This window comes from Culex quinquefasciatus, chromosome 2, assembly GCF_015732765.1.
Source record: "Culex quinquefasciatus strain JHB chromosome 2, VPISU_Cqui_1.0_pri_paternal, whole genome shotgun sequence".
NCBI lineage: Eukaryota > Metazoa > Arthropoda > Insecta > Diptera > Culicidae > Culex > Culex quinquefasciatus.
This window is the reverse complement of record NC_051862.1, coordinates 82,308,208-82,332,225: the sequence shown is the minus strand read 5'-3', so window position 1 is coordinate 82,332,225 and position 24,018 is coordinate 82,308,208. Positions and strand designations below refer to the sequence as shown.

Sequence of the window (24,018 nt, the reverse complement as noted above, 5' to 3'; positions counted from 1 at the left end):
ATCTGAAAATGTTGTTTTAATAGCGGAAAACGGTAAAAAAGATGAGAATTGGTCGAACAGCTTAGAGTGATTAAAATGGGTATATTTCCCATAGTTTGGGTTTTTATTTGTAAAAATATTAATCAAAATATGACCAAAAATCGATATTTTGATAGATTGGATCAATTCTGAAGGCAGATTAAGATTCAGCGGGCAGAATTTTGGACAATTTTCAAACTTCGTTAGGGTGATCCCAAATACTTTTCTCTTGAAAATTAAACAGTTTCAAACAAAGATATCTCAAGTTTAAAAGAAAATACCCCTGATTTTTTCAGCGTTTGTAATGTTAGATCTACCCTTTAGTGGTTGCATTTGTCCAAATTGACTTGTTAAAAATAAAGTTGTTCGATTTTCAGAGCTCTTAAAGTGCCCGAACATCACTTTTCTCTAAATCTTGACCATGAATTGCTAAGTTAAAAAACAAGTTTTTAATAGTTTGCTCAGTTGCGTTCTCTAAATTTGATTGTAGAAGGCATGGATGGAGAAATTCAGTTTTGGTGTCTTAGACAAAATTCCTTGGTTTGGCAAGCCCAACAACTTTCTAGAAGACAAAAAAAAACAAAAATATTTCTTATAAGTTAGAACAACCCTGATTTTCGACTAATTTTATAAAAAAAAAAACAACGCATTAAAAAACAACGCATTAAAAAACTGGAATTAAATCTGAATTTGTGTGAAAAAATATATAAAAAGATTGAAATCAACAAACTTTGAGGTAATTTTGCACATATTTTCTGACTCAAAATCTGTTCTCATTCCATCATGTTAGGGAGAGGGGGTAATATGCACCCCCGGGGCAAAATGCACCCCCTGCTTTTCTTGATATTGGGAAGAATTTTCCGGAGAAACAATCATAGAAATTGGAAGCTAAACATTGCTAAACCATGCTGGAAAAATTTGAGCATCACATTATAAAAACAGCTTAAGTTATTTGCAAAACTTTTAAATGTTGTGTTTTCATCTAATTTTCATTGAACTTTCATTATGATTTTTGTACAATATAAAAAGCATTTATTGATATTGTAAGTTTTGAGGTTGATAGTTTTAGCCATAATCTTCATTATTCTATAGACAGACGAGTCCAAAAACATCAAACAATGCATTTTTAATTAAATTTTCTGCAAAAAGTGTGGTCGGGGCAAAATGCACCGCTGTGAAGCTCCTTTGTAAAAACAGCGGTGTCATCTAGTGGTGACTAGTCAAAACCGCTTTTAACCGGTGCATTTTGCCCCATGTTGTGGTGCATTTTGCCCCGTTGTTGTAGTGCATTTTGTCCCAATGTTGCGGTGCATATTGCCCCGCAGTGTTGTTTGAAATGAATCAAAAATGTTTTTAGAAATTTGATATTTTCGAACAATTCTGTGGTTTTTTAAGACTTTTTTCACATGGATGACGAAGAATAATAGTTGTTTTAGAACATCGAACAAAATTCTTCCACAGTAATGCTGTAATGGTCGAGAATTCACTTTTTTCCCTTAGGGGGTGCATATTACCCCCTCTCCCCCTATATGTTATAACTAAAATTAAAAAATATTGTTAATGAAGTTATTAAAAAAAAAGTTTATTCATAACGCATAAAAAGGATTGAATAATCATTAAAAATGCTATGATAAAAAATTTAAATTCCAACTTTTTTTAAAGTATTAAATGTGTTCCCTCGAAATAATAATTACCATTTTTATTTTGCTTTAGCAATATTTTTGCGAATTCTTTAAATCTTTCAAACTTTAAAAGTTCTTGAAAAGCCGTATAAGGATTTCTAGTCAGAAATTTACCAATACATTCAAAGTATTTACAGTACATTACAGCTGGACGATTGTTTGCATCAGGTTATGTCAGCACGATATGTCAGCCATCATACTTCGCATGGCTGTGACAGCTCGAGCTCGATCATTGTTTGCATCAGGACACTGTGATGAGAACTTCGTCATTTTTGGGTTAAATTATATTTTTTTCACCAAGCCTAGAAAGCCTTATGCTATTTTATGAAGCTAAAAGAGATTAATTGGGTACTAAAGCCCTATGCCCATTTTTATGTACAACGGTAAAAAACACGATTAAAAACCATTTCTGATCACTTTTATTCATTTTAATGCAAATTTTTTTTTTGGCAAGACAACATTTTTTCGATGGATCAACTATGGTCCCCTTGGAACGACCTGTCAAGTAGGAGCTTTTCTGTCAAGAAGGACCGCGAGGTTAATTTTTCAAAATTGATTTAAAAATCCATTTTAAGCTCTTTATGGTCGTACAAAGGGTCATTGTACTCAGAAAAATAAGCTTTATCGCTGTGAACAATAATATCAGCAATCTAAACTTCATTTTAGGACCCAATTAAAATCTGTTGAAATAATTAACTCGTGTTTCTGTAATTGTGAGTATTTCCATTTTTTCAATATAATGCTCCAACCCCTCTTTGATTTGCGGGAAACTTTGTCCTAACAGGTAACTTTTGTCCCCGATCACGAATCCAAGGTCCGTTTTTTTGAAATCATATTTTTCAATATTTTTAAGCCTGAAAATGTCATGAGATGGAAATTTGGTGTCAAAGGGACTTTTATGTAAAATTGGACACCCGATTTGATAGCGTACTCAAAATTCTGAAAAACGTGATTTTCATGAAAAAAAACACAAAAAAGTTCCAAATAATTTAAGTTAACCTTTAAAATAAGCCTAACACACGGACGGAGGGGCGGTACGACCCCTTAGGATAAAGTTTAACGAAAATCGAAGCGGGATCAGGGCAACTGCTGTGTGAGTTGGCGAAGAATGACCTCAATATAATAATAATTTTGAGATATTTTTTTCCATTCTTATGCTTTAATTAGCATAAACATTTCTTCAAATAGAATATGTGGCAAAACTTAAGGAATTCAGAAGGAATTTTCGGACGCGATTTTTCTGACGTTGTCATTTTCAATTTCAATATTTTACTTTGAATTAACCGAAAATTCAATGAATTTCGAAGAATAACATCCGGAAGTGGCCAGTTATAGCGATTGCAATGGAAGTGTACGAAGGCAAAGTTGCTGGCAAGTGAAAACGGCAGTCTATGACGCCGGGAGTTTGCTTATCGGGGAATTGATCCTGAGGTCACGCGTCCCGTTTAATTCAAGAATCTCCAGCCCAACGCGCTAACGATCCTGCTGTTTTTGGCATGTTTCCGGAAGTTCAGCAAAAACAGTTTTCTCAAGACTGAAGCTTGATGTTTTCGATGCGATAGAAATGGAGAATAATGTGGATATTTGATACATGGTGAGATCTTTCCATTTTTTATCATTTTTAGTTATTTATTCTTTCATATTTGTATTTTTTGAATGATCTAAGCACTACTTCATTCGTCGGTGAAGTATCCCATCAATCCCTTTCCCCCTCCAAATCCGGATATCTTGGAGGTCATCTAAGATCTTAGGCATCTCTATAGGGTATCCAATCATCAAATCCCTCCCCACCTCCCCAGTTGATCGTGAGGAGTCGACCAAAAGGACAAATGAGTGGTGATGTGTCATTCGGCACATTCCTGACGCATTTATTTTCCTTATCGGCGCCAACCTAGCTATTGCGAGCTTCATGCTCGGCTAGAGTACGGTCAACCAAGCTAAGCTAAGCTAAGCTAAGCTAAGCTAAGCTAAACTGAAGGAATTCAGAAGGAATTTTGAAAATTCGCCATTTTTATTTTACTGAAATGACTGCATCTTCGCACTGCAGAGACAAAAACTATTTATTCAAGAAGCCAAACAGTTCACAATGAAGTTGCCTTCCAGATGATTGTATTGATCTTGGCGGTTTTTTTTTTGTTGGTTTATTAAAAGAAAATTTTATCAAAAAAAAGTTTTTAAGCTTTATCATCTTTTTATTGAAAAGTGACGACTTTCTGAATCAATTTGATTACAGAAAATTGTTGGTTCAACCCTTTACAATGACTTGAAGTTAAAATGGGGCAATTTGTAAAGTTTCTTTTCTGTAAATCATAAATCGCGAGTTCAAAGCGGTTTTCTGAATTTTTCGTTGTATGAAAACATTGTTCCTGAGGCAAAAACCTATCGAAATTCGGATGAGCCTGAAGGTTTTTTTTTTAGGACACACTAGTGTGGAAGTATGACGCGGGATTAGAACCGGCGACTTCCGGATTGTGAGTCTAGTGTGCGGTCCGATTGACCCACACAAGCAGATCTTAAAAAACGCACATGGGAGGTTCAACGAAAAAAAAAAAATAAAAAAGGTATTTTAAAGAGTCTTCTAAAAAATAAACATTCGAAAAAACACCAAATTGTAATGAAACCAAAAAGAAAATAAAAACCACTCTGCCAAATCGACCTGCTAAACGTTTTCAGAATAGTTTTTTCAAGATTTGTTTTTATAGCCGTACTTTTTGCGATCGTCGTTAAGCTACCATTTATTATTTACTTTTATTGATGTTTGTGACTGCGTGTGTGTGTGTGTATGTGTGTTTTTGTGACTTTTAACATTGTTTTTTCATTCAACGATATTGCGGTAGTACAGTTTGATGTTTCCGTTTTTTTATTTCTTACTGTTTTGTTTTAGTATTTATTTAACTTGTTAGTTAGTTTTTCTCCGTTTTTTGTTATTTTATTTTTAGTTGGCAGTAAAATTCATCCATAGTTTTATTTGTTTTCCTTTTTCAATCCGCTGTCGTGTGTGTTTAGTGCTCCTTTTGTTTTGTTTTCGCTTGCTCGAGTTCGAGTTGAATCTGGTTTGATCGTTGCAAAACCATTCTTGGACTTTCGTCAGTCACGCCAGAGAAACAAAAGAAAACACAGACACACGGATATTCTGCACAAAAAAGTTGTTTTGTTTTTATTGTTATTGTTTTTTAATAAAAAAAATACATTATAACTGTAATATTACCGTTGATCACAATCGCTATCTCCGAAGAACGAAAAGAAAACGAAAACTGAAATTCCTTTAACATGTTGTATGTGAGTGTGTTTGTGTTTTTTATTTCTGTTTTCACACGCGAATTTGCACAATCAACTAACTTCTGATTTATAAAACCATAAGTGTGTGTGTGTGTGCTTGTGTGTGGGAGTGTAAACATATTAATGTCTTGTTATTCTCTTTTCGCTTCCAGTTTTCTTGTTTTCTTCTCGCAGAACTAAAGCTAGTTTTTTTTTTCTCTCTCTTAGACGTGTATATTTCGACTAAAATACGATTCTTTATAAATGTTATCTCACTTGAAACATTCGTAAAACTAATATCACTCTCGCATTTTCTCTCTCGCGTTCCTCCATCTCCGTGTTCGATTTCTCCCTCATTCTCACTCTTTCCATCTCTTTCTGCTGCTCATCTTCACCTCCGTTGACAGCTCTTGTTCTGTCGCTCTCCTCACTAACACAAGCGCACAAACGCATTTCACTCGCTCTCTTTTACGCTCTCGCGCGCTCTCTTCAACTCTTCTTGCTCCGATCCGCGACTGACGACGTTTAGTAATTTTTCACTAATCCATAAAGTAGTGTTAATCTTGTTCGGCTATCTTATGCAAAATTGTTGTTTGTTAAGGAGGGGGGACAAAAGATTCCGATTTTTTTAGGTTATGTTTTGTGAAATCATTTAAATTATAAAAAAAATTAGATTTTAAACGAATTTCCTCTTGATAAAACAATACTAATAATTTTCTAATGAGACAGAATCGACTAAAAGGAACAAATTTTAAGAAAATTCACAAAAGATGGAGTTTTACAAACTAAAATCGGGCAGGAAACAAAAAAAAAGGGACTGGAAAGTAGACGATGCACGGCGTATTTTGTGGTCGCCGGGGTGGGAAAAAGGGTGACCATCCCCAAACCGCGCCGCAAGCAGCAGTAGTAGTGGCAGAGTCGATTTGTTGCCCCGGAGGTCGCGGGGATGGCCGTGGGTGGCACCTTTTCCGGCTTCCCGACGACGCACATTGTGTTTTTTTGTTGTTGCATGATTTGCGGGGGCTGGCTGGCGGGAGTTGGCGTTCAACAATTCGCTAATCTAATTTACGATGACGACGGCGGCGGCGACGGTGACGAATTGATTTTATCAAAAATAACTCTCGCTCGGCGATCAATCCCAGCCGTTTTCCTTGATCATGTGGGCGAGCTCTATGATGTACTTGCCCTCCTTGTACTTTTGGCTGGACTCGAAGGCGTGCTCCTGAAAAATGGAAAAAAAACGCCGTGAAAAATGGCTCAACTCTTCAAACTCTCAAAACAGGCTTTCTTACATATTTCCACCCTAAGGGCGTTTTACAGCATTCGCAGTAGATGTCGGCTACCGCGTGGAGACCAGTCAGCAGGACGCGTTCTTCGGCCTGGCCACAAGCGACGTTGACCCTGGGAAAGCAATACATATATTTATTTAAATAAAAACTGTTCACTATTAATTAAAAACGAAAAACTGGGACTTGAAGGATGTTTTGAATTACTTGTAAAAAAATCATTATTTGTATTATTTAGGCAAAAATAATCAACTGTGCAAATGTTGACCCAAATCTGTTAAGGTCGCTATTGATCGTTGAAGTTTGTATGGAAAAAAACGCAAAATTGTATTAGGGAAAACATCGTTTTAGATCGGCTCCCCTCCCACTAACATTTACACACAAGATCCTCTGTAATTACTCTTAGCATTAAGTACAATGTAATTACAAAAGCCGACTCGGTCCTAGCCAGATCCCAGTACCGAAAAGGACCTATTAAAAATAATTTTATGAAAAAAAAACATCGTTTTAGTATTTTTCTGCCAGGCTGCCGGCAAAGTTCTGAAGCAATGAATTTTCCTCATACATTTTTTTGCGATTTTTCCCTTACTAACTTTTACGATCAATATAGAATCCTAAACCTTAACCGATTTGGTTCAAAACTTAACAGGAATCGAGTCATGTCGATTTTTTTATTGTCACCCTACTGTTCACACAAATGTCCCAAAACATGTGCTTTTTCAGAAAAAAACAAAACTATGCACTAGCTTGTTCAAGAAAACTAGAAAACATCAAGGTTTTTTTTTTCATAAAAACAAACTTGCCATGCGTTTTCTCTCAGTATGCTGTTTTTGCATATGAGACATTTATGCAAACATGGGCTGTTAACGTTTAAAACTGAAAAATATGTGGAGACTCGAAAAACACCTAGTTGAATATTTGAAAAGGTCCCATCAAAATTTCATTTGTTAATTTGAAGGTCTCTGGACCAATGAGCACATATCTGAAAATGTTTTTCCCTGAATCCTTGTAATAATTTAAAAAACATATCCAAAAATTTGGAATATCCATTAACACGATTCGGAGCTATTATTTTTTCAACGTAAAAACTGGGATTTTCGAAGCGTAGCGCGTAAAAACGGAAAAATGACGAAAACGTAACAGAGATAACTTAAAAATTTCAGCGATGACCAATACATGTTTGGGTACCAAATTTTTCGTAATTGAAAGACCCAAACATGCAAAGGTCTTCGCTGAAATTTTCCTGTTATCGCAGTTTTAGTAAAAATAAGTTGATTTTGACCCATTTTCGTCTAGCGCGCGGCGCGTCGAAAATCCCAGTATTTATGTTCAAAAAATCATATCTCCGAATCGTAATAATGGGTTATCGCAATTTTTGGATATGTTATGTAAAATATTACAAGGAATCAGGAATATTTTCACATATGAAATTTTTGATAGGACCTTTTCAAATATTCAGCCAGGTTTTTCGAACCTCCACATATTTTTCCTTTCTTCTGAAACTTTCTTTTCAAACTTGGGACTCTTAAATTGGTTCAGCCGTTTGGACCACCCTATTTTGGATAGAAGCATCAAAATCGCCAAACGAAAAAATACGGGTCTAATTATTTGGGTCAAAGAACCCCCACTCCAAATTTGAGCCAAATCAAAGCTCCTTAATTAAAAATAATAATTTACTAAAATTAAAATTTTCATTCAGCCATTCCACGTCAAACAGGAAGTCTCCAATCCTGTTTGATATTTTTAAAGGGAAATTTTGTAGGGGAAAAGGACAAACACTTCAAATAAAATTTGCAGTGATCTCATCAGCTTCCATAAATTTAACAATAAATGTAAAAAACAGACTGTCAAAACAACGCATTTACAAAAGTCTATGAAATTTCATGAAAACTAGTTTTTTTTAAGTCTTAAACCCTAAGTGCGGAAAATGTTTCCAATACATTACCAAACAAATTACTCTGTGCTATACCATAATTTAGAATAAAAATCGCGCAATATTTTTAAAATTCAAAGATCTGAAACATTTTCGAAATTTTTTATTGAGGTTTTGCAGCGTGACTGTGTTCCAAATGTAGGTGGCGCCAAAAGGGGTTACTTGCCAAAAATCGTATTCCTTTCTGCTGGATTGAAGTACAAAATCGCTTATTTCTCATGATTCCCTGCATCAATCTTAATTAAACTAGTTGCAAAGGGACCATCCATAAACCACGTGGACACTTTTTTGGGAATCTGTTACCCCCCCCCCCCTCTCGTGGACAATTGTCCATACAAAAAAAACTTTTTTATATGGATCGTGGACAATCGCCATACCGCCATATTTGCTTTAAAATTATGAACATCATATTTTGGGCGCGTTGATCATATTTTGGGCGCATTGATTTTTGACAGACTTTCTTGCCAAACAGTCCAAATTACTATCTTTTTCTAAATTTCCAGTTTTCTCATAGAAAAATCAAACAAATATTGGAAAGTTGTACACCAAATTGTTGGAAATAATTTTTCTCATCCGAATCCGGCATAAGTTTAATAAAAAAGTTAATTTTGAAGGTAAAAACTTCGAAAAATCATAGGTTTACGCTTTTTTTCATAGGTGGCGGCATGTGTCTTTGAGCTTTGCTGCAAATTCTCTATCAAAATATGCCAAATTTGATTTTGCATCAGAAAATTAATTTTAAAATTTCATATCTTCTAAATTTTAAGTTTATAAACTCTTCCCCATCCCCCATTTTCAAGTATAAATTATAAATGAAAATTTGACTTTGCGTATGGACCATGTGAACCGTTCTCAGAATTCTTTCTGCGGTTAACACAACGCAGTAGGGCTAACGGCATTAATTTTTGAAATAAATTTTCAAGTATTCTCGGATGTGCTGCATTTTCGTTAGATTAGGAACCGTCGAGGAAGAGAATCATCAGTTTACAGAACGATGCAAAATGAAGACTCGATTGAAAATAGTTTTTCTTGATACCCAGCTATGGGAGAGAATCATGGCAACGTCCATCAAACAAAAACAAACTAATGTCAAACACCCTTCAAAGCTTCGTTTCGCCAAGAAAAATGTCTATGCAAGCCATGAGAAAGTGAAATTATTGACAACCGGAAGAAATTTTTAAAGCAAACAGAATCCAAGGGACATACACTAGAACTTTGCTGAAGACACCAAATTGATCAGATGATTCTTTTTCAAATACAAATAATTTGATATCAAGTCTTATTTTCAAAAAATAAAATAAGCAAAACGTATCACAAATGCTTTATTTAATATTACAGTTATGATGCTGTTCAAATTTAAAATCATAAAAATATGTTCAAGGTTTACGTCTTTTTCCGATTTATCGCTCCAAAATTTTAAATTTTATAAAGACTAAAAGTGCCCTATTTGATTTAAAATGCAGAAAGAATCATCAACTGTAAAACTTGTTTAAAAGCTTTTTTTTTTGTTCTGTCTCCTTTTTTATTCGGAAAATTTTGAAATAAAATTGGCCATTGGCCAATGGCATTGGCCTTATTAACCTTTTCCGAATGGAAGTAAACGAAATTTTCAAAACAAACTTCCGTTTATGAGGCGGAAGCGTTACCACTGGGCTAAGTGGACTTGGTTCCATAATACTAGTTTGAATTAATTTATAAGTAGCAAAAAGCAAAGCAATCCACTTTAACGACCCCCGGGTCTTTTGTGGTCTCTGTTGCAAGTTTCTGCTCATTTCTAGCCCAAGTAACATTTTTTTCCCAGGAGTTCTACAAGAGCTCTTCAAGATAGCTACAGCATAGCAGTTTGGACCGCGGTAGGATAAAATTCTCTTCAAGTACTCTTCCAAACTCCTGAAGAAGTTTTGAAGAGAATTTTATACTACCGCGGTCCAAACTGCTATGCTGTAGCTATCTTGAAGAGCTCTTGTAGAACTCCTGGGAAAAAATGTTACTTGGGTAGGCGTCCGAAGGTTATGTGTGGTGAGTCAGCCAAAACCTCTTTTACGCAAATGGACCGACGTTTTACTTCCCCATTCGATAGAAGGCCAGGAGGATAAGGCGGGAATCGAACCCGCGCCCCATAGCAACTTAGGGATCGGCAGCCGAAGCCGCTAACCTTCGCGCCACGGGGCCCTTATAAGTAGATGGGAGTCATTAAATGGTTACGTTTGATTTTATATATACCTTTGGGCCACTTTCAAAGATCGATTCAAAAAATAAATTGGAAACTTTTACCACCTTGTCGCCACTCATGAATCCTACATTGAATGCGAAATCCACCCCGAAAAACCCCAAGATTAGCATTCCTGGCACGGTTTCCACATCCACCAGGATATCCTACAAGTTTGCCCATGAACACACGTGTTCTTGTCTTTCAAGCATTATGTACTTACACCGAGTTGAAGAGATACGCCCGGCCCTGGCTTCCCTGGAACGATTTCGATATTAGCTCATCGTGACTAGCTAGATGGGCCCGGCAGTGGACACAGGAATACGTTCGGTTCGTTGGCGGCAGGTAGGCTTGGAACGTTTTCACCATATTGCCACTTCCTGTCGAGTGCGACGACTGCGACGACGATTGCCCGTTTGCGTGCCCTTCGGTGGCCGCTTCCTGTTTCCGGATTCAGAAAGAGAGAGAGAGAGAGTGGAAATGACACCAAATTAGAGCAATTTGTAGCAGGCAAACTGTGAGTTGGGGTCTTGGGGAAAACGTGTTATTTGGATCAAAATTGGAACAGAGCTGGTTAATGACACTCAGAGCCGTAATGAAAGTTGAATGGACTTGGCGCCGATTACTTCGATTGTTTAAAAAGTAGTTTATAGCACAAGTTGCAAAAAGAAGATTTTTTCAGCACGAGTCGTACATTTATCCAACGAGGTATACCGAGTTCGATAAATACGACGATTGCTGAAAAAATCAAGTTTTGCAACGAGTTGCTTTTAACTTATTTTGCAATTCCGAAAAACGCTTCAGGAATAGAATTTTATGTCTAACATTCATGTGTTTAGTAAATTCACCATTCAAAACAATAAAAATATTTAAAAAATTACTTATCGATACTAGTTTTAAGAAGTTTAACTTTTCAGCACCCATTACACTGGTATAGCACTGGTATTGAAAGGTATTAATTTTCCATTCTGTGTTTTTTTAGGGAAAAGTAGGCCGTTTCGTTTCTCCAGGAGGACAGGAAAAGTTGACAGTTTCACAGCGGAATTGCAAAACATAAATTTTAAACTATTTTCAAATAATTTAAACATTTTTTTAAATAGCTTAGCTTTGGCAAATAAATTTAATTCAAAATATGCCACAACTAAAAAGATGAGATTTTTTGATTTTTTAAAAATTAAAAATATAACTTTTGTACATTAAATTTTTCAAAGTAAAATTAAAAAAGGTGTTTTTTTCTTTTCTTTTTTTCATGAAACCTGCAACTTAACCGAATAAGCAATATATGCAGTTGTTTATGTTACAGACATAACCAGTTTGGCAAAGATCATTGTAAGGTTATAGAGAGTCAAAGAAGTTCAAACAAGATGTCTTGTACAGAGCTTGAAACGTAATATTTTTTTTCAGGGTGCGGGACATTTCACCTAAAGTCGTTTCACCGAATAGGCATTACGCCGAAGATCGCTTCTCCGAATAGGAAATTTTGCTGACTGGCGTTTCGCCGATCGAAAAATAAAAGAATATTCTGGAGTTTTTTTTGAAAAGGTCCTATAAACCAAATTTTCATTTTTTGCTTTTTGGGTGTTTTTGAATACCCCTGACTCAAGGCGGTTCTAAAATCACCCAAAAAGCAAAAATTTAAAATTTGGTTTATAGGACCTTTTCAAAAAAAACTCCAGAATTGAATTGTGAAGAAAAAATCAGTACCGTTAGTGGGGGTGACATTGGGTCTGGGGGTGAGATTGGGTCAAAGTGATTTTTTACGGATTTTACCATTTCTCAGGTTCTTCTCAATGAAACTGAATTCTGTTAAAAGGGTTGTGTAGGGGACATCTTAAGATGACTTTGCTGAAAAAAACTCGTTCCTAGAACAAATCCTATTATTTTGGCAGCTGTTTAAAGTTGAGGTACGTTTTTGGCCAAAAATGACCTCTCGGAAAATCATTTTTCTAATATTTTTGTTGGAATTGCTAGAAAACTACTCAAATGTTTGAAAATCTTCACTTCAAACATTGTATTATGTCAATACCATTCCCTCGAACAAAAAACATTGTTGGATAACTTGTTTTTACCATATCGTTGTATTTGGGCATCATTTTAGTTTCATTTGACCCAGTGTCACCCCCTCTAAGAGGTGAGATTGGGTCAATTTTCAAACTATTGGCATTTAAGGTAGTGTTCATCAAAATCCACCATATTTTGGGAAAATGTTAGCAAACTATCTAAGAAAAAATCTACGTTAAAATTTCAATGTTATTTAAATTGTTTTTGTTATTAAGAAATTACAAGAGGTGTATCGTTTTTTGACCCATAGTCACCCCCACTGACGGTAGTAAAAAAAGTATTTGCCTGATTTTCAAAAAAAAAATCAAACCTGACTAGTTCTTTGAACTATTTAAAAAATGATTTTATTCTTTCCTGGGTGTTTTAGCATTTTGTTTTTTTTTTTTTTCAAAATGTTTAGTTCTTTGAACCTGACCAATTCGTTGGGCTATTATAGCGATGATTTTATTTATTTTAGGGACTTTTTGCATTATTTTCAACAACAACAGTTCTTTGAAAATAAATTGGTTGCTCAACAACAACAAAATATCAGCAGTTTTGCATTTTTTCACATTACCGTTCATTGGACTATTCACAGGATGATTTCTGGGAGTTCTTATTTTAAACATGAACAGTTCTTTGAAAATGAATTGGTCTCTACAAAAAAAATGTGAATTTTGCATTCTATCAAACATTACTATTTATAAGATGATTTTTTCAATTTCTTGAAGCTATGCATTGTTTTCCAAATAACCAGTTCTATGAAAATAAATAATCCGGTTAAAAAATATTGATGGATTTTGAACTCTTTTCAAGCATGACCTGTTCTTTAAAAAATGGTTTTGATTAAAATATTTTTTCTATTCTTTCTTTTCAAACATTCCTTCAAGCATGAGCTAAAAGAAATCTATGAAATCTCGCATTCTTGTTTTTTCTTTGGTTTTCCATAACTAATTTCTGTAGTTTTTGCATTCTTTGGAACAAAAACAGATATTAAAAAACAAATATGGTTTTCAAAAAATAATTTCTTTGAGTATTTGAATTGTTTTGAACATAAAAAATTATGCGAATAATTGAAAGAGATGATTAATAATTTATTCTTGATTGTTTTTTTGCATTATTTGACAAGAGTAGTCTAAACAATATATCATTCACAAATATAGTCATAGATTTACATTTTTTTCCTGTGAAGTTTTGTTATGAAACCAAAAAAGACGAGGCAAATATTTTGCAAAAGCAAAAGATTTTGATGCAATCCTTTTGATTTTTGATGCATAAAAAACTATTACTGAAATAGTCTTTTAGGCGAAAAGTTCATCGGCGTAACGACAAGAATGAACTAGATATATTTTTAAAACAAGAAAAAAATGTTTCAAAAAACTTTCTAGTGAAACCATAACAAAAACTAAAAGCAACAAATTAAGTTTTAAAGCGCTGTTATTTTTAGTTCCTATACCAAGAAGTGATATGTGCGGGTGGTGGAGCAAGGTAAAATTACGAAATAAAGACTTTTTTACAGGATTATAAGTATGGTACAAATATTTAAAAAGTTTTTTTCGGCCCGTAAAATCAGGAAGCAATTTTTTTAAGAGACTTCAAAATTTTAAATGGAATTACAAGTACAACCAGCTAAAATCAATTTTAAATGCATTCCCCTGCGTTAAGAATCATTTTCAGGATGTTTGGATTTATTCAAAAATCCTTTGATTTTTCGTAAATTTCCGATGTCCAGCACCGCAAAATGATTTTTTTTCAATAACATTTTGGTTTTTGTAGAATTTATATTTTTTGAAAACTAATGATTTCAAAACAACTGAACTACTGTAAAATGCATTTAAAAACCCCTGTTTCATTCAGATTATGAGACTTTGGCTTTTTATTTCCCCCTCGACCACGACCAACCAAAGTCTCATTGGAACGAGCTGTCGAACAAGATACTTTCTGTCAAGATAGGCAGCAATATTTTTTTATTTTTCAATAATAAATCGTTTAAATCAAAAAAATGTTGAAAAGTGTTACTTTTCGAAACAAGTGCTGAAAAGATCAATTTTTCAGCACCCATTTGAGTGCTGAAAAGTAGAACTTTTCAGCATTTATTTTGAAAAGTGTTGCTATTCGATTCTGTTATTTTTGGTACAGAAAAGTAGGCTATTTCGTCGTTCAAGAATGACAGAAAAAGTAAGTAGTTTCACGACGGAATTGCAAAAAAAGCATTTATTGTTATTGTAAGTGTTGAGGTTTATAGTTTTTGTCATAATCTTCATTATTGTGTAGACAGATGAGCCCAAAAACATCAAAAAATGCATTTTTAATTAAATTTTCTGCAAAAGGCGTAGTCGGGGCAAAATGCACCGCTGTGAAGCTCCTTTGTTAAAACAGCGGTGTCATCTAGTGGTGACTAGTGAAAACTGTTTTTAGCCAGTGTATTTTGCCCCATGTTGCAGTGCATATTGCCCCGCATTGTTGTTTGAAATGAATCAAAAATATTTTTAGAAATCTGTTATTTTTAAACAATTTTGAGGTTTTTAAAGACTTGTTTCACTTGGATGACGTTGAATAATAGTTATTTATGAACATCTAACGAAATTCTTCCACAGAAATGCTGTTATGGTTGAGAAATCACAGTTTTCCCTTAGGGGGTGCATATTACCCCCTGTCCCCCTACATCAATTACAGTTTATTTAGTCTAACTAAGTATAAGTTGGTGGGTCTCGTGGCGCAGGGGTAGCGGCTTCGGCTGCCGATCCCGATGATGCTATGAGACGCGGGTTCGATTCCCGCCTTATCCACTGAGCTTCTATCGGATGGTGAAGTAAAACGTCGGTCCCGGTTTCTCCTGTCTCGTCAGAGGCGCTGGAGCAGAAATCCCACGTTAGAGGAAGGCCATGCCCCGGGGGGCGTAGTGTGCCAATAGTTTCGTTTTTTTTTTTTTTCAAGTATAAGTTAGTCATAATCATTACTGCTAAACATTTTTACAAATCACAAATAGTAGATTTTTGAAAAAAAAAACTCATTTTTTTTTTAAATCTGGGATCCATAAAACAATTTTAGATTGGATTTAGAATTTCAATTTTAATTAACTATTAGAAAGGGTGTGGATTTAAATTGAGATAATTTTTAATTTTGTTTCACAAAAATTAAATTTATTTTTAGTTATAAAGAATGGCTCTGAGTGCCACCACCATCGTCGTTTTCTACCTGGGTTGGATCGTGGTCTCGATTCGAGTCCAGGCCGAAAGTGGTGTTTAAAACTAGTATGGATGATAAAAAGTACGGCTCCCGGCGAACTTTGTTAATTTCTAGTCGCTCTCTAGTTGTTAGTGGTTAGTAGTGACGTCACGCACGCAAGCTCCAAGTGTTAGCTTAGCCCAAGGTTAGTAGTAGTGTTAGCGTTAGAAGCGGCAAGAAACGTTACGATCCGTACTTCGAACAGCAAACTAAGTAGGGATATGTGCATCCGTCGAGGTTACTGAGAGGCTCGGTCGCTGAGCTCACTGCAACCCCGCTCACTCCGCCTCTGGTTCCGGTTCCGGTTTCGCGCTGACACTGCCCTCTTTCCCCCTCACACTGGCGTCGACATTCGCGGTCAATGTCAGACACGGAGCTTCTTCTTTGTCGTCGCGGGGATGACAACCGCTTCTGCTCGGGTGCTAAACGCGGTCAGCGATTTTTGTTGCGGTTTCTGCTGTATTTTATCAGTTCTATGCCCCAATAACAAACACTGCACCGAATGTCTTCTTTGAGGGCTTCTTTTTTTGCTTTTCCTTCGAAAAAAAAACACACTTTCAAACTACGACTTCGGTTTCGGTTGTATGGCTGCAGCTGTTGATGATTTTGTTGTTGTTGTTGCTGCTGATAACTGGATTACTGATTGATGTTTTCGGACATTCACTGATACTGTTTACGAAAATTCTGGAAAGAAAGGTGAGAGAAAACAAAAATAATACGTTAGACACGATGACTCCGATTTGGGTTTTTACAGCGTAGTTAGAGTGGTGATTGGAAATGTGAATGCAAATATTCGATAATGTTTTAACAAACAAATAAAATAATATTGCGCAATTATGCCGCATTCGAAATTAAAAACAACGGCGTCAAACGAAATGGTAACGTCACAACAAAAAAAATTTAAAATCATAAATATATTTTCAACCATTCTTAGAAATAGCATAAAAAATTATCGATTTTTCACAATATTTCCAGAGATACAATAATGTATGCATGTCACAATTTTTTAATGCACATTGTAGAAAAGTTTTGAATTAGTAGTTTATGCAACAAGTTGCAAAAAGAGGATTTTTTCAGCACCAGTCGTACATTTATCCAACGAGGTTCACCAAGTTGGATAAATACGAAGAGTGCTGAAAAATCAAGTTTTGCAACGAGTTCCATGCAACATTTTTTGCAATTCCGAAAAACATCCATTGAGTGAAATTTTAAGTCAAATTTGCAAGTATGTTGTCAATTAATCGTTACTTTTGTTACTTTTCGAAACAAGTGCTGAAAGTTCAACTTTTCAGCACCCATTTCAGTGCTGAAAAGTAGAAGTTTTCAGCATTTATATTGAAAAGTGTTGCTATTCGATTTTGTTATTTTTGGAACAGAAAAGTAGGCTATTTCGTCGTTCAAGAATGACAGGAAAAGTAAGTATTTTTTTGAAAAATAGCCAGAAAACTATCATATACATATGAACATCCCCGTTCATTTGTCGGGTGAACGAAAATCTATGGTCGGTAAAAATTAAAGCTATCCTCGTTTGAAGTTCTTGAACTTTTTTTTATGCTACGTAATTACACCTATTTCAATTTAGTATTGTTTTAAGTCCACATGGCCATGATTCATGTTTCAGATCATATCATTTTTTATGGGAAATAATGCAGGGAGCATTTCCCTGAACCACGCAAAGTGATTGGAAATAAGGGGAAAAAGTTATAAAAGTTTTATTGGAAATTTGGGAAATCTTCTATAATGTGGTCAAAGACTATCTTATGAGAAATTGGACGAGCTTTCCGGCAAAAATATTTACGAGATTGAAAAATTAAGTCTGTCGTAAATAAAATGTCAAAAACCACCAAAAAACGTTTTTATTCAAAATTTTAAGGACAGTAGTCAATATGAAGACTTTTATGTAAAATTGTCTGGAGAATCGATTCCCGTATTCGGTTTTTGAAAATTTTGACGTTTAGAGCTCTTTTCAAAAACAGTTTCAATAAATGATTTTTGTATTTTTTTAGGTGAGTTGCTCCATCCTGCATTTTTCGTGAGTCTTTTTGTAACATCTTAGGCTATTTTGACTTTTAAACTTAAAAATAAAAAAACACATAAAACTGGCGTGTTTTTTTTTCAGTGCACTTCTAATAATCGAAATTTCAGATAATCGAAACAGTCTTATTTTTTATTGCTTAGCTTAAGTATGACTCCTAGACTACTCCAAAGTGATATAGAATTTAAATGATAAAATTTTTAAAATATGCATTTTTAATTTATAAGGCAATCAAACATTCAGATTTGACAAAAATTTGGTCGCAGAATTCGAAATTGATGTTTAAAACAAGAAAATAAAAGATACGAAATTTGTTGTTGTTCGTGATTCGATTATCCAAAGTCCCATACAAACCTTCGCATTATCGAACTTCGGATAATCGAATCTTCGGATGATCTGGAGTCTGGACTGTAATGCCCTTTTGAAGTGTTAGCTGTGATTAAAAAAATAGCGAGGTTTTATGAGTTTTCATTTATAAAATCAAATAAATAGCCATTGATATTTTAATATTGAAAAAAAAAAATTTTTGAAAACCTTTAAATTTTTTAAAGGAATTAGAAGTCTAACCAACTGAAAGCAATTAGAAATGCAATGCAAATTTAAAAAATATAAAAATTAAAATAACAAGCTACACATTTAAAAACATGATAAAATTACATCTAAAAAGGGGTACATCTTTTATGTCAGAAAAAAGCTTTAATTTTACCTCTAATAATGTGTAAATTTACATTTGGCAGACGCTAGGAAAAAATATCTGTAATCCTAAAAAAATATCAAACCGGCGATAGTTATATCCAGCTTCCTGAGTCCGCGCCCCAACCCGCACGGCCAACTCGCCGCTGTGAAAATTGGACGATCAAAGCCAATGTACCTCTATGTACCGTATATGCAGTAAATAAAATTTACAATATACGGAGCACATAGCCAATGTACCTCGGCTTTTATCATTCTATTTTCACAGCGGCGAGTTGGCCGTGCGGGTTGGGGCGCGGATTTAGTAAGCTAGATATAACTATCGCCGGTTTGATATTTTTTTAGGATTACAGATATTTTGCCTTCCTCACTGAGGTAAGGCTATAATCCTGCTCTGAAAATGAACTTTTTATTAAAAGCTCCTAGACCCACCTTCATGTATACATATCGACTCAGAATCGAAAACTGAACAAATGTCTGTGTGTGTGTATGTGTGTGTGTATGTGTGTGTGTATGTATGTATGTGACCAAAATTCTCACTGAGTTTTCTCAGCACTGGTTGAACCGATTTTGATCGAACCAGTTGCATTCAACTTGGTTTAAGGTCCCATACATCGCTATTGAATTGTTTGAAGTTTCGATAAGTAGTTCAAAAGTTATATATAAAAAAGTGTTTTCGCAAATATCCGGATCTCAATTATATGCACATAAACGATGTCCGGATCCATCATCCGACCGTTGGTTAGGTAATTGAAAGGCCTTTCCAATGAGTCCAAAACATTGAAGATCTGGCAACCCTGTCTCGAGATATGACCACTTAAGTGATATTTATGTACTTTTTTGAAGCCGGATCTCACTTAAATGTATGTAAACTATGTCCGGATCTATCATCCGACCCATCGTTGATTAGGTAATTCAAAGGCCTTTCCAATGAGTCCAAAACATTGAAGATCTGGCAACCCTGTCTCGAGTTATGACCACTTAAGTGATATTTATGTACTTTTTTGAAGCCGGATCTCACAGAAATGTATGTAAACTATGTCCGGATCCATCATCCGACCCATCGTTGGTTAGGTAATTGAAAGAACTTTCCAATGAGTCCAAAACATTGAAGATCTGGCAACCCTGTCTCGAGATATGACCACTTAAGTGATATTTATGTACTTTTTTGAAGCCGGATCTCACTTAAATGTATGTAAACTATGTCCGGATCTATCATCCGACCCATCACTGGTTAGGTAATTGAAAGGCCTTTCCAATGAGTCCAAAACATAGAAGATCTGGCAACCCTGTCTCGAGTTATGACCACTTAAGTGATATTTATGTACTTTTTTGAAGCCGGATCTCACAGAAATGTATGTAAACTATGTCTGGATCCATCATCCGACCGTTGGTTAGGTAATTGAAAGGCCTTTCCAATGAGTCCAAAACATTGAAGATCTGGCAACCCTGTCTCGAGTTATGACCACTTAAGTGATATTTATGTACTTTTTTGAAGCCGGATCTCACTTAAATGTATGTAAACTATGTCCGGATCTATCATCCGACCCATCGTTGATTAGGTAATTCAAAGGCCTTTCCAATGAGTCCAAAACATAGAAGATCTGGCAACCCTGTCTCGAGTTATGACCACTTAAGTGATATTTATGTACTTTTTTGAAGCCGGATCTCACAGAAATGTATGTAAACTATGTCCGGATCCATCATCCGACCCATCGTTGGTTAGGTAATTGAAAGAACTTTCCAATGAGTCCAAAACATTGAAGATCTGGCAACCCTGTCTCGAGATATGACCACTTAAGTGATATTTATGTACTTTTTTGAAGCCGGATCTCACTTAAATGTATGTAAACTATGTCCGAATCTATCATCCGACCCATCACTGGTTAGGTAATTGAAAGGCCTTTCCAATGAGTCCAAAACATAGAAGATCTGGCAACCCTGTCTCGAGTTATGACCACTTAAGTGATATTTATGTACTTTTTTGAAGCCGGATCTCACTTAAATGTATGTAAACTATGTCCGGATCTATCATCCGACCCATCACTGGTTAGGTAATTGAAAGGCCTTTCCAATGAGTCCAAAACATTGAAGATCTGGCAACCCTATCTCGAGTTATGACCACTTAAGTGATATTTATGTACTTTTTTGAAGCCGGATCTCACATAAATGTACGTAAACTATGTCCGGATCCATCATCCGACCCATCGTTGGTTAGGCAATTGAGAGGCCTTTCCAATGAGTCCAAAACATTGAAGATCTGGCAACCCTGTCTCGAGATATGACCACTTAAGTGATATTTATGTACTTTTCTAAAGCCGGATCTCACCTACATGTATGTAAACTATGTCCGGATCCATCATCCGACCCATCGTTGATTAGGTAATTCAAAGGCCTTTCCAATGAGTCCAAAACATTGAAGATCTGGCAACCCTGTCTCGAGTTATGACCACTTAAGTGATATTTATGTACTTTTTTGAGGCCGGATCTCACTGAAATGTATGTAAACTATGTCCGGATCCATCATCCGACCCATCGTTGGTTAGGTAATTGAAAGAACTTTCCAATGAGTCCAAAACATTGAAGATCTGGCAACCGTGTCTCGAGTTATGACCACTTAAGTGATATTTATGTACTTTATTGAAGCCGGATCTCACTTAAATGTATGTAAACTATGTCCGGATCCATCATCCGACCCATCGTTGGTTAGGTAATTGAAAGGCCTTTCCAATGAGTCCAAAACATTGAAGATCTGGAAACCCTGTCTCGAGTTATGACCACTTAAGTGATATTTATGTACTTTTTTGAAGCCGGATCTCACTTAAATGTATGTAAACCATGTCCGAATCTATCATCCGACCCATCACTGGTTAGGTAATTGAAAGGCCTTTCCAATGAGTCCAAAACATAGAAGATCTGGCAACCCTGTCTCGAGTTATGACCACTTAAGTGATATTTATGTACTTTTTTGAAGCCGGATCTCACTTAAATGTATGTAAACTATGTCCGGATCTATCATCCGACCCATCACTGGTTAGGTAATTGAAAGGCCTTTCCAATGAGTCCAAAACATTGAAGATCTGGCAACCCTATCTCGAGTTATGACCACTTAAGTGATATTTATGTACTTTTTTGAAGCCGGATCTCACATAAATGTACGTAAACTATGTCCGATCCATCATCCGACCCATCGTTGGTTAGGCAATTGAGAGGCCTTTCCAATGAGTCCAAAACATTGAAGATCTGGCAACCCTGTCTCGAGATATGACCACTTAAGTGATATTTATGTACTTTTCTAAAGCCGGATCTCACCTACATGTATGTAAACTATGTCCGGATCCATCATCCGACCCATCGTTGATTAGGTAATTCAAAGGCCTTTCCAATGAGTCCAAAACATTGAAGATCTGGCAACCCTGTCTCGAGTTATGACCACTTAAGTGATATTTATGTACTTTTTTGAGGCCGGATCTCACTGAAATGTATGTAAACTATGTCCGGATCCATCATCCGACCCATCGTTGGTTAGGTAATTGAAAGAACTTTCCAATGAGTCCAAAACATTGAAGATCTGGTAACCCTGTCTCGAGTTATTACCACATGAGTTATATCTGTGTTTTTTTTCTGGAACTAAAAAAAGCTGAAATGTGTGTCCAAACCACTCATATTACCCATTTTTGGTAAAAAGTGAGGAAGGCATTAACCACATAGGTGGATTAGGTTAGTTTTTTCCTAGCGTCTGCCAGATGTAAATTTACACATTATTAGAGGTAAAATTAAAGCTTTTTTTCTGACATAAAAGATGTACCCCTTTTTAGATGTAATTTTACCATGTTTTTTTTACTGTGTATGATCTTAACATTATGTGCATTTTACATCTGCCCAGTTGTTTTGCATTCATTAGCTTTAAAATTTCCAATTATAAAAGAGATTTATTTTTCGTCGAAAAATAACTTTTTGCGGTACTGTACATTGGAATTCCACAAAAATTGAAAATATTTGTGATTGATCCCAGACATGCTAAATATGATTTCAAATGCATAAAAATGAATTTTTAAATGTTTTCGGTTGGTTTGACTTCTATTTCCTTTAAAATTTTGAAGTTTTTTGAAAAAAAGGAGGAAATATTTGCAACAGCCTGATTGGATATTTTAAAAACTAATGATTGCAAAACAACTGGGCAGGTGTAAAATGGCAGGAGACACCGACCTGGGAAGAGGGACATAAACTTCAAACAATATTTGCAAAGGCCTTAAAAATTAATTAAGAGGCAAATTTAAAAAAAATGTTTGAGCATCAAACATACTCAATTTTTATTGAAGCGTAGAAAGTTTAAAAAACAAAGGAAACATATTGCTTTCAGTTAAAAAAAAAAGAAATTTTCCAAACATTGGATCTTAATGAGTCTAAATGGGAAATATCAATTAAAATGTAAATGTCATAAAATAAGTTATAATCATTATTTCAGTTTTGATCATTTGAGAATCTACATTTCAAATGCTCGTACAACAATAATTTATGTTTTGTTTGTCTAGCATGACGGTGTTGCTTTCCCATCACTAGCAGCCACAATGTACTTTGAACAAACTTCCAAGAAGCCCCAAACGTAAGCCTTAGTAATAGTTTCAACTCAAACTTTGTCACTCACAAAGCTCTGCCTGCAACGTAACCGGTTTAAATACTCAACTCAATTCTTCGTCACCCCACTCTACAAGTACGGTCTATACAAGCCAGATGACACATGTCGCCATTTTGAATTTTCTTTGTGCTAAAATTTAGTGCTCATTTAGTGCTATTTAGTGCCCTATACCCCACATTTAGTGCCCTTATAGTTTCCATACAAATTGCCATACAAAATTTGAAATACAAGCCAGATGACACATGTCGCCATTTTGAATTTTCTTTGTGCTAAAATTTAGTGCTCATTTAGTGCTATTTAGTGCCCTATACCCCACATTTAGTGCCCTTATATTTTCCATACAAATCGCCATACAAAAATTTGAAATACAAGCCAGATGACACATGTCGCCATTTTGAATTTTCTTTGTGCTAAAATTTAGTGCTCATTTAGTGCTATTTAGTGCCCTATATCCCACATTTAGTGCCCTTATAGTTTCCATACAAATTGCCATACAAAATTTGAAATACAAGCCAGATGACACATGTCGCCATTTTGAATTTTCTTTGTGCTAAAATTTAGTGCTCATTTAGTGCTATTTAGTGCCCTATATCCCACATTTAGTGCCCTTATAGTTTCCATACAAATTGCCATACAAAATTTGAAATACAAGCCAGATGACACATGTCGCCATTTTGAATTTTCGTTGTGCTAAAATTTAGTGCTCATTTAGTGCTATTTAGTGCCCTATATCCCACATTTAGTGCCCTTATAGTTTCCATACAAATTGCCATACAAAATTTGAAATACAAGCCAGATGACACATGTCGCCATTTTGAATTTTCTTTGTGCTAAAATTTAGTGCTCATTTAGTGCTATTTAGTGCCCTATACCCCACATTTAGTGCCCTTATAGTTTCCATACAAATTGCCATACAAAATTTGAAATACAAGCCAGATGACACATGTCGCCATTTTGAATTTTCTTTGTGCTAAAATTTAGTGCTCATTTAGTGCTA

General features: G+C 35.3%; 1 protein-coding gene across 5 annotated transcripts in view; it reads right to left on the bottom strand.

The window, feature by feature from the left end:
• Positions 1–4,512: 4,512 nt before the first annotated feature.
• Positions 4,513–24,018, bottom strand: part of LOC6045698 (protein yippee-like CG15309) — a 184,445-nt gene continuing 164,939 nt past the window's right edge. For 4 of the 5 annotated variants that reach the window (XM_038257318.1, XM_038257319.1, XM_038257317.1 and 1 more), the window contains exons 2-5: positions 15,851–16,338; positions 10,610–10,827; positions 6,251–6,359; positions 4,513–6,180 (exon numbers count right to left, since the gene is read on the bottom strand). In XM_038257318.1, coding sequence (XP_038113246.1) covers positions 6,091–6,180; positions 6,251–6,359; positions 10,610–10,827; positions 15,851–15,883 — 450 coding nt within the window. In that variant the 5' untranslated portion in view covers positions 15,884–16,338 and the 3' untranslated portion in view covers positions 4,513–6,090. Of the gene's footprint in view, positions 6,181–6,250; positions 6,360–10,609; positions 10,828–15,624; positions 16,339–24,018 lie in introns of all 5 variants that reach the window. The other variant, XM_038257321.1, reaches the window with a different exon arrangement.